Below are 11,887 nucleotides of genomic sequence, written 5' to 3' on the forward strand. Positions count from 1 at the left end.
CCTGCCCTCCAGCGTATCTACCTCTCCCCCTAGCTTTGTGCCATCCATGAACTTGCTGAAGGTGCCGACTGACCCATCATCCAGATCCGTAATGAAGATATTGAACAAAATCAGTCCCAGACCAACCTCTGGGGTGCTCTGCTGGATCGTGCCTGCCAACTAGACATCAAATAGTTGGTCACTCCCCATTCAGAGCGAGGTTTCTATCCAACGTACAGTCCATTCACCCAGGCCATACTTCTGTAATTACCAGCAACAAGACTGTAGGAGACTGTATCCAAACTTTACTGTCCCAAAATCTTTCATCAATGATCTTCCCTTTCAAAGGGGAATGACAATCTTTCATCTGCTGCCCACTCTCACATTTCCAGTCTGCCCCCGGGGCCAGGGAATGACTCTATCCCTCCAATCCAGCCAGCGCTCTACTCATCGTAACATTCCTCTTAGAGGGGCGTAGATGGTTCATCCTCATGGTTCCTTCTCCTGCTGACTTTTTGCTGTTACATTTTGGGTCCTTGACTAAGCTCTCTTCACATTCTCTTTTGGCCTCCTTCATGTGACCCTCATCGTTCGTTTGCCGGAGTCCATGCTTCTTTCCATATTCTTCACAGGGATCTAACTTCCACTCTTGTGAGGTGCATTTTTATCTCTCTGTGCTTCTTTTATTGTGGTTATCAGTGACAGTGGCACTTTTGGGTTCTGTAGAAATGTCTCTCACCATGGGGTTTAAGTGTTCTTCCCGTTGGTGAAATTAAATATTTTCATATAATTAGGATACAATCGAGAATTGCCGTTCCTCTTGGGTGGTCAAGGATAACTGATCCAAGAAACAGTCTTTGAAGGAGTCAAGAAACTTTATCTCTTCATACTGACCTGAGGTGACATGGACCCACTCAATATGGGGATAGTTGAAAACCCTCAATGGTATTATTTTAAAAAAAATTATCTTACATCTACTCTAATGTTCCACAGCATTTCACTATCGCTATCACCACTCTGGCCCTTTGGTCTATGATATACCCTTACGACTAGAGTCTTATTCTCAGAGCATGGAATTACTACCCACGGAGATTCTATTGGACAGTTTGGTTCTTTTCAGATTTTTACTTTGTTTGATTAAATCATTCATTCACCTCTAATCCCATTCCCTCACCAGCATGACCTTCCAAGGGACAGTGTATGCTGTTATTCCTCTGTTTAATTGATTATCCTCAATCCACCAAAATCTATGTTCCCTATATCAACATCATCATTGAATAAAAGGTTCTCTAATTCACCCATCATCTTGTATAAACTTCTAGCATTTGTATATATGCACTTTAAAAAAAATTTCATCTGCAGGCCCTTATGCAATAATATTGAATTGGATCTTTTTCACTTGATTGTTATTCCAGAAATCATAACTGTATTTTGTCATCTTCCATACTCTCCTTACTAAGACTTAGAGAATCTTCATTAATATATTCCTCTGGCTTCATTAATAGATTCTATTGTCCTCCAGGAGTCCATACTGGGACCAATCCTATTCAACCTATTTATAAATGACCCGGAGAAAGGGGCGAACAGTGAGGTGGCAAAATTTGCAGATGATACCAAACTGCCCAAGATAGTTAAGACCAAAGCAGACTGTGAAGAGCTTCAAAAAGACCTCACCAAACTGAGTGACTGGGCAAGAAAACGGGAAATGAAATGTAATGTTCTTAAATGTAAAGTAAATATACAGTAATGCACATTGGAAAAATATTCCCAACTATACATTCAAAATGACGGGGGCTAATTTAGCTGCAATTACTCAAGGGAGAGATCTTGGGGTTATTGTGGATAGTTCTCTGAAAACATCCACTCAATGTGCGGCGGCAGTCAGAAAAGCAAATAGAATGGTAGGACTCATTAAAAAAGGGATAGAGAATAAAACAGAGAATATCATATTGCCTCTTTGTAAATGTATGGTATGCCCATATCTTGAATACTGAGTATAGAATTGGTCTCCTCGTCTCGAAAAGATATATTGGCATGGGAAAATGTTCAGAAAAAAAGGATCTATACAGAGCACTCTTAAAACTGAAATACCCACCTGGAGAAGTGAAAAAACAGATCAACAGATCTAGTAGAGTACCCAGACATGAACTACTTCTAGACAGGCCAAGAAGAGAAAACAACTGAATTCCACTTGTCATCAGCTATAGCCCACAACTTAAACCCCTCCAATACATTATCAATGATCTACAACCTATCCTGGAAAAAAAACCTTACAAGCCTTGGGAGAAAGGCCACGCCTCATCTCCACTTAACCCCCTAATCCCAAACAAATTTTTTCCAGTAACCACGCAACACACTTCCATCATAATCATCCAGGAACCCACCCCTTCAATCAGCCCCAGTGCCAATTCTCTCCACGTGTCTACACAAGCATTTTCATCACTGGACCCAACCACATCAGCCACCAATTCAGGATCTCATTTAACTGCATATCCACCAATGTGATCTATGCCAGTGATGCCCCTCTGCCCTGTATATTGGCCAAACTGGACAGTCTCTATGGGAAAGAATTAATGGACACAAATCAGATATCCAAAAGGCAACACACAGAAACCTACTGGAGAATACTTTGACCTGCCTGGGCACTCAGTAATGGATCTTAACATCACCACGTTGTTTCAAGCCAATTCCGCAAGCCAAATACACAGGGAAAGGTTGGATCTTAACTTAATTTACAAGGTTGATTCCTATCAGATAAGAATGAATAAAGACATTGGATGGGTAGCACACTACCTTCCACAACCTAATGACTTAACCAACCAAATAATGGGTGCTTAAAGAGGTTCAAATTGTTATCAGCTTCTTGTAATTTCAACAATCGAATTAACTATTTTTTAAAATTATTTTCTCCCTCTTTCGTCCTCTCCCTTCCCTTATTTATTCTTGGATCTGGACTTTTCATACTTCATTTGAAGATGCGGGTTGTGCCCACAAATGCTCGTGATACCATCTACATGTTTTGTTAGTCTTTAAGGTGCTGCTAGACTATTTGTTGTTTTTTACATTTTTTCCAGTTACAGGCTAACTCAGCTACACCTCCAGAAACAGCCCAGAAACAGACGGAATTAAAGAGGCGGGGTACAGAGGTGGAGGTGATCCAGTGAGCGATGGGGGTGGGGAAGTGGGGACAGAGCAAGAAGGTTGGTGGTTAGAGGGTTGGAGGTAGAACAATGGCAGAAACGTTGGGGGGAAGAGGTGAAGGGAATCTGGAGGGAAGAAATGGGGCAGGGAAAGGGGCCCCAGTGCTTAAGTTACCATCAATAAGAAACTGAGAAACCTCATAAGTGAATGAGTTGGACACGGACCGATTGCTCGGTTTGTTCCACGTACACAGCACGGTAAGGCCAGCACAGAATTTAATGTCACTTTTACTCTCCAGTTAGAAGAAGAGGGCCCAGTACCACGTCACCAACCAGCTCTTCTCTGATCTCAATCTCAGACCAAGAGCAACAGGAGAAAGCCTTAGGTACCCTTTTGAGTAAAGAGCCGGAGCAGCCTACCCCGGATCTGTTTTGTCCTCACCCCATAGATGATGGGGTTCAGCATGGGGGGCAGTAAGACATACAAGTTGGAAATGAGAACGTGGAAATGCAGGGGAACGTTCCGGCCAAAGCGGTTCATGAAGGAGATGAAAAGAACAGGGATGTAAAAAGTTAAGATGGCACAGATATGGGAGCCACAAGTCCCAAAAGTCTTTAGCCGGGCGTCCTTTGTGGGGAGGCGGAAGATGGCCCTGAGGATCTGAGTATAGGACAGAGCGATAAAAATGACATCCAGTCCCATCACACAGAGTAGCACAAAGAGGCCGTAGTAACTACTCGCACGAATGTCAGCACAGGCCAGGCTCACCACGGCCATGTGTGAGCAGTATGGCTCAGGAACGATGTTGGTTCTACAATATGGCCTCTGACTTGCCAGGACGGGACAGGGCAAGGCGAGCATGGCACTACGCAGCAGCACGGCCAGGCTGATCTTGGCTACAATGGAGTTTGTCAGGATGGTGGAATGTCGCAGGGGGTCACAGATGGCCACGTAGCGATCATAGGCCATGGCCATAAGTGTCCCAGACTCCATCGGTAAAGAGAATTGAATGAAGAACATCTGGGTGAGACAAGCACTGAAGTCTATTTCTCTGGAATTGAACCAGAAAATATTGAGCATTTTAGGCACAATGGAGGTGGATAGGACCAGGTCGGCGACAGCCAGCATGCAGAGGAAATAGTACATGGGCTCATGGAGGCTCGGCTCCATCTTCACAATCAACAGGATGGTGAGGTTCCCCAAGATGGCTACGACATACATGGTGCAGAAGGGGATGGAGATCCAGCCATGGGCCGTCTCCAGGCCAGGGATGCCCAGCAGGATGAAGGTGGAGGGGTTGGTGAAGTTGTTTCTGCTGGAATCTGACATGGAGAAAGGGAGAACGTGTCCAACTCGGATGCAGAATAGTGTCACATGAATATTCCTCTGATGTCTTGTATGTGCCCAGGGTCTCAGGTGATGGTCACTGCAGAAACACCTGGATGGAGAGATGATGTTTGTATGAGACACGACATGCACTGCTGGGGGCTGTTCTCATGGGTGGGACGTATTGGTCACTCTCCACACACTGACCAATGACATTTTGACTGTTCAGAGAGGTGAGGTAGGAACAACCTACTAACGCCCGATCCCCATTTTATGATTCTCCATGTGTCAGTAGTTCCTGCATGTTGTGAACCTGAACAGGCTCCAGCAGGAAACACAAGTAGGGATACTCATTATACGTCTTTGTTCATTCATGCCCAGGCTACAGATTCCCTGCTCTAGTAAGTTCCCAATTCACCTAGTTTCTAAAAATCTGACAGTGGGGAAATACCAACCCAAGACACGATCCAGGGTCGACTGTCACAACTGGAACACCGCTCAGGGCTAGGCCTGGGCATCATTGCTGGCAGCTCAAGGAACCAACTGGTGATGCAAAACCATGTGCAGCACAAACACTATTCATGTGCTATGGGAACCCGCATGGCCCCACAATATACCAACATAGAATCACAAATTCCTAGGGCTGGCAGAGGCCTCAGGAGTCATCAAGTCCAGTCCCCTGCCTAAAGCACGACTGACTCCAACTAAATCAACCCAGCCAGGGCTTTGTCAAGCCGAGACTTAAAAACCTCTAGGGATGGAGATTCCACCACATCATGAGGTAACCCATTCCAGCGCTTTCCTCATAGGGAAATAATTTTTCCTAACATCCAACGTAGGTCTTCCCAGCTGTAACCTGAGACCATTGTTCCTCGTTCTGCCATCCGTCACTACTGAGAACAGCCTCTCTCCAGTCTCTTTGGAACCTCCCTTCAGGAAGTTGAAGGCTGCTCTCAAATCCCCCCTCACTCTGCTCTTCTGCAGACTGAACAAGACCAAATCCCTCAGCCTCTCCTCACAGATCATGTGCTCCAACTCCCTAATCATTTTGGTTGCCCTCTACTTTACCCTCTCCAATAAATCCATGTCCTTTCTGTAGTGGGGCCTACAATACTGGACACAATACTCCAGGGCTGTGTCTAGACTGGCCAGTTTTTTCGGAAAATCAGCCACTTTTCTGGAAAAACTTGCCAGCTATCTACACTGGCCACTTGAATTTCCACAAAAGCACTGACTTCCTGCTGTAAGAAATCAGTGATTCTTGCGGAAATACTATGCTGCTCCCGTTTTGGCAAAAGTCCCTTTTGCGCAAAAGGGCCAGTGTAGACAGCTGAGATTTGTTTTGTGCAAAAAAGCCCCAATCGTGAAAATGGCGATCGGGGCTTTTTTGCGCAAAAGTGCGTCTAGATTGGTCACAGCCGCTTTTCCGCAAAAAGTGCTTTTGCGGAAAAGCGTCCGTGCCAATCTAGATGCTCTTTTCCGAAAATGCTTTTAACGGAAAACTTTTCCATTTAAAGCATTTCCGGAAAATCATGCCACTCTGTACGTAACCCAGATGTGGCCTCACCAGTGCCAAATAAAGGGGAATAATAATTTTTCTAGATCTGCTGGCAATGCTCCTCCTAATGCATCCTAATATGCCATTAGCCTTCTTGAGTACAAGGGCCCCCTGTTGGCTCATATCCAGCTTCTCACCCATGGTAATCCTCAGGTCTTTTTCTGTTGAATTGCTTCTCAGCCAGTTAGTCTCCAGCTTGTAACAATGTCTGGGATTCTTTTGTCCCAAGGGCAGGACTCTGTACTTGTCCTTGTTGAACCTCATCAGATTTCTTTTGGTCCAGTCCTCCAACTTGCCTAGGCCATTCTGGGACCTATCCCTGCCCTCCAGCATATCTACCTCTCCCCCTAGCTTAGTGTTATCCACAAACTTGCTGTCGCAGAGACAAACACCTACAGGATCTCTATCAGGTGTTCTTAAAAATTAAATAGAAACCCAGGGAAGTGAAGATGTAGCACTGAAATTGGAATTTTGTAACTAATAAATCAGTTGTAATAAATGGATGTTATAGCAAGAGGTTTGGATTAAACTTAAATACAAGATGTAGGTCTCAGACAGCCCAGGCAGCTTTGTTAACTTCTAGATCTCTTTGATCTTAGCATGTTAAAGTGAAGGGACGGAATATTGTAATACATAGTGGTGTTAGCGTTAGATAGGAAGAAGTTTAATGTTGAAAGACTTTGTCACTTTGTAAAAGTGACTACAAGTACCCCTTTGTTCCATGTTGCAATTCTGTACACGTATTGAAAGGGGTGTCTTGTATCGTTTTTCGGGTTCTGTCCTGTTAAGATCAAGACCAAGAAGAGCATCAGTCTGGACTGACACAAACCCAGCTCCTTCCTCACACCTGACCTATCTGGCTAATAGGTGAGGCCAAGCAACAGACTGGTAACTATTCCATCACCAGGGTATGTGTGTGTGGGTGTAAATGCATATGCTACATTGTTATATTGTCAATAAATGCAGTGCGTTCCCCTGAAAAAGATCCCGTGTGCTTGTAAAATAATCACAACTTATCATCACCTCCAGCCCCCAACTTAAACACATCCAGCGCATCGTTAACAATCTACAACTTAGCCTGGAAAATGACTCCTCACTCTCGCAGGCCGTGGGGGACAGGCCAATCCTCACCTACACACAGCCCCCTAACCTGAGACAAATTCTTTCCAGCAACCACAGAGCACACCTCCTTCATATTCACCCAGGAACCCTCCCCCGCAATCAACTCTGGCGCCACCCCTGTCAGTCTCTAGGACAAAGGATGAATGGACAAAAATTCGATATTTGAAATAGTAACACACAGAAACTGTTGGGGAACATTTTAACTTGCCCGGGAACTCGCTATTGGATCTCATTCCTCTACATTATTTCAAAGCAATTTCAAAACCCAAGTGGAGAGAGAAGCTGCAGAACTTGGTTTCATTTACAAGTCTGACACTTGGAATCAAGGTCGGAACAAAGACCTGACCTGAATAGGCCAGTACATTCCACACTCCAATGACATTGAAAGCTAAGCACTGGGTACCGACAGCCCTCTCTGTTAGCTTCATTTAGAATGGACATTCCAACTCACAAAGTTCTTTTCCCCATTTTTTCCATCTCCCTCCCATCCCCTCTCTTTCTCTCCTCTTTATTTGTACCCTGGACTCCTTGCTCCATTCATCTGAACAAGTGGACAAGTGGTAACAAGTTCACGATACCATCTAAATTTTTTGTGAGTCTCCTAGGTGCTGCAGGATTTTTCATTGTTGTTTTTTAAAAAAAATGTTCAGTTAGGGTATAGCTACACTGCACGGCCTCTGTCTGGAAATGGGTGACAGGGGAGGGATTACGTAAGGATTATTTGTTGCGTTCCCTCCCTCTGCACTGGTTAGGCCTCAGTTGGAGTATTGTGTCCAGTTCTGGGCACCGCATTTCAAGAAGGATGTGGAGAAATTGGAGAGGGTCCAGAGAAGAGAAACGAGAATGCTGAAAGGTCTAGAGAACATGACCTATGAGGGAAGGCTGAAAGAATTGGGTTTGTTGAGTTTAGAAAAGAGAAGATTGAGGGGGGACTTGAGAGCCGTTTTCAGGTATCTAAAAGGGTGTCATAAGAAGGAGGGAGAAAACTTGTTCATCTTGGCCTCTGGGGATAGAACAAGAAGCAATGGACTTAAACTGCAGCAAGGGAGGTTTAGTTTGGACATCAGGAAAAAGTTCCTAACTGTCAGGGTGGTCAAACACTGGAATAAATTGCCCAGGGAGGTTGTGGAATCCCCATCTCTGGAGATATTTAAGAGCAGGTTAGATAAATGTCTATCAGGGATGGTCTAGACAGTATTTGGTCCTGCCATGAGGGCAGGGGACTGGACTTGATAACCTCTCGAGATCCCTTCCAGTCCTAGTATTCTATGATTCTATGATCTGGCATTGGCCACTGTTGGCAGACATCACACTGGGCTAGATGGATCTTTGGTCTGACCCGGTCTGGACGTTCTTAAGTTCTCAGAGCTGATACCTGTGAGTGCCGAGAGGGACATATCTTGCCTGAGAATTCCCCGTCAGTAGCCGTATCACACGCCTCTCTCAGCCCAGCATCTGCAGCAGTTTCCCACGCCGAGAGCTGGCACAGGGCTGCGCACTGTTTATAACACAGCTCTGGGCCATCCCAGTGGGGTTGGCTCATCCTCTAGGGGAGAAGCAGCATCTGGATGTAAACAGGGTGGAGAACAGAGACTTTCTAGCCAGTGTCTCTCTCCATGTCTGGGGCTTCTGGGCTATTTATCCCGTGTTAGGAGAAAACAGCAATTAAAGAGCCTACCCACAGGGAGAGGAGAACTTGTGGGCTCTGGACTGATTCAGAGGAGTTGGCTGCTCTGCGGATTGGTGAATATTGTAAAATATTACTGACTACTAAGAAAATTGTAGATAATAACTAGGTCTCCGTAGGTCTTTAAATGCCCAGGCAGGATAGGCAGAGAGACAACCTACAGCTCTGGATTTGGATGACTGTGGAGCATGAAAACCCCTTTCTGCGGGTCCATGGGCTGTCACTTAGGGGCTGGAGATTCTCCTCAGTAACTAGCATCACCGTGGGCAGCACCTTTCCCTGCAGGATCTTCAAATCACCAAGCAAAGGAAAGTCACTCTGAGCCTCTCCCCTTTCTACAGACCGGGAAACTGAGGCACAGACTTGGTCAGGGTCACACAGAGGGTACGTCTGTACAGCAGTTATTTCAGAATAAGCTATTCTGGAATAGTTATTCTGAAATAGCTTATTTCAAAATAGCACATTTACATTGCAAGGATGCCCTAAGATTCGAGGCAGGCGCCCCTAATGTGGACATGCTATCTCCATTTAGAGTGTCAGGAGGAATAACTTAGAATGGCCCTGGTGAGGGGCTGTTTCGAAACAGCGGCAGTGGAGCGTCTACACACGCCTTCTTTCACAATAGGCATTATTCTTTGTAGAATGAGGTTTACAGAAGTCGGAATACACCATCTGTTATTTCGAAATAATGGAATTGCTGTGTACATGCTCACATAGTTATTTCGGTATAACTTTGCTGTGTAGACACACCCTGGCTTTGTCTAGACCGGCAACTTTTTCAGAAAAACTTTTTTTCAGAAAAACTTTTTTTCAAAAAAAGCTTTTGCAGAAAAACTTGCCCGCTGTCTACACTGGCCTCTTGAATTTGCGCAAGAACACTGATGAGCTCATGTAAGATTGTCAGTGTTCTTGCGCAAATACTATGCTGCTCCCACTCAGGAAAAAGCCCTCTTGCACAAATGCTTTTGCACAAGAGGGCCAGTGTCAACAGCTAAAAACTGTTTTGCACAAAAAAGCCCCGATGGCGAAAATGGCGATCGGGGCTTTCTTGCGCAAAACCGCGTCTAGATTCGCACGGATGCTTTTCCACAAAAAGTGCTTTTGTGCAAAAGTGTCCGTGCCAATCTAGATGCTCTTTTCCGCAAATGCTTTTAATGGAAAAATTTTCCGTTAAAAGCATTTGCAGAAAATCATGCCAGTTTTTCGAAAAAACTTCACCTGCGTCTAAACTACAGCCGCGTTCTTTCAAAATTAAATTGAAAGAACGCGGCTTTTCTTTTGACGGCGGTACTCCTCATTTCACGAGGAAGAACGCCTTTTTTAGAAAGTGCTCTTTCAAAAAAAGGCGTTCTTGAATGCAAACAGGGCTTTTTCGAAAGAGAGCATCCAGACTGCCAGGGTGCTCTCTTTCGAAAAAGCAGCTTGCTTTTTCGAAAGTACTGCTTGCAGTCTAGACGCTCTTTTTCGAAAGAGGCTTGCAGTCTAGATGTAGCCTGAGTGTCCTGGCTTCCCTGCAACCACCACGGTCTCACCATCGCGCCAGGAGCGCAATTGACGCCGGCTCTGTCAGGGGCTGCGTGTTGGGTGGGAAGAGAGGAGCCGGAGAATTTCAAGGAGAATCTTAGCGTTCCAGAACTAGCTGCAGTGTGTGAGCTCCCTGCTCTTGGGAGGGGGAATCCTGGGAACCCACTTCCCCTCCCACTCAGGGACCTGTCAGACCTGCCCCGGGTGGACGGTGCTTGGTTTCCCAGAGCTGGTATCCCTGCCTGCACACGTGGCTAATTGCTCTGGGTCTGTCAGCACTGGAATGGGACGGAACAGATTCCCCCGTCTCAGTCCCACAGGGGGGCTGTGCCCACCAGGGCACCCGTGAACAGCAGCGAGCACGGTTTGACCTTTGTGTGTAGCCAAAGCGAAGGGGGCGGGGCTAGGACCTGACATGGCCGGGTTAGTCTGCTGCGTAGTTGAGCATTACTTGTATAGTGGAAGCCTCCAGAAGCTCCGCTCCAGTGCAGGCCCCATGTGCTGGGCCCTTTGCAAACACCCAGCCTCGTCACCAAGGGGCAAATGTATACAAGACAAACGCACTGTGTGTAACGCACCACAAAGGGGGAGGAGGGAGGTATTAATAGCACTGAACAAAGGTGCACAGGCTGCACCTTAAAATAAGGGATAAGGGATCTTTCGGAAAAGGCTTTATCTTCCGAAAGATCCGCGTCTAGACTGGCGCTTTTTTCCGGAAAAGCTCCGTGCCGAAAAAAAGCAGCAGCCATTTTTATGCTAATGAAGCGGAGGAGATTTAAATCCCTGCTTCGTTAGCAATTGCGATACGTCTAATTTGCATCCCTTTTACGAAAAAGGGATGCAATCTAGATGTAGCCAATATGTCTAATTTTACACACACAAATGATACATATGTAAGCCAGGGCTGAATTACTGCGTGCTATCACCCAGCTAAAGGGAAAGAGCTGCTTTGGGGGTGGGTGTACTCACTCCAAGGCTATGTCTACACTCGCAGCTTCTTGCGCAAGTACAGCCGTTCTTGCGCAAGAATCTGCAGAACGTCCACCCTGCGCGCCTGCTCTTGCGCAAGGAAATTTACAGTACGGCGTGGAAAGAGAGGGCTTCTTACACGAGAGCTACGCTCTTTTTAACAGGGGTAAGCTCTCTTGCATAAGAGGGCAGTGTGGATGCTCGGCAAGGCTTGCACAAGAAACCCCTCTGGCTACAATGGCCACCAGAGCTTTCTTGCACAAGAGAGCATCCACACTGCCATGGGTGCAAAAGCACAGCTCGCACATGGCAGTGTGGACATTTTCTTGCACAAGGCTTCTTGCACAAGAACTCTTGCACAAGATGTTCTTGTGCAAGAAGCCACCAGTGTAGACACAACCCAGTTGTTTAGCTCTGCAAGATTATTAACTGTTAACTGTTGATATGTAAATACAGCTCATGCCAGGTGGGGGAAGGAATCCGAGGTGTGGTCATGTAAATCCAATTCAGCCAGGGCTGATGGAGGATCAGTGTTGGAATGGAATGTGCTGTATTGTAACTAATTTTGGCTGTTGTGGGGA

The 11,887-nt window shown here is 45.9% G+C and overlaps 1 protein-coding gene across 1 annotated transcript; it reads right to left on the bottom strand.

Moving 5' to 3' along the window:
- Positions 1-3,501: 3,501 nt before the first annotated feature.
- On the bottom strand, positions 3,502-4,449 carry LOC142830773 (olfactory receptor 52E2-like). The gene has a single exon (XM_075937755.2). It carries the CDS (start codon positions 4,447-4,449, stop codon positions 3,502-3,504), a length of 948 nt encoding a protein of 315 aa, XP_075793870.2.
- Positions 4,450-11,887: the final 7,438 nt, after the last annotated feature.

This window comes from Pelodiscus sinensis, chromosome 1 (assembly GCF_052426305.1).
Source record: "Pelodiscus sinensis isolate ZL-2025 chromosome 1, ASM5242630v1, whole genome shotgun sequence".
NCBI classification, from domain to species: Eukaryota; Metazoa; Chordata; order Testudines; family Trionychidae; genus Pelodiscus; species Pelodiscus sinensis.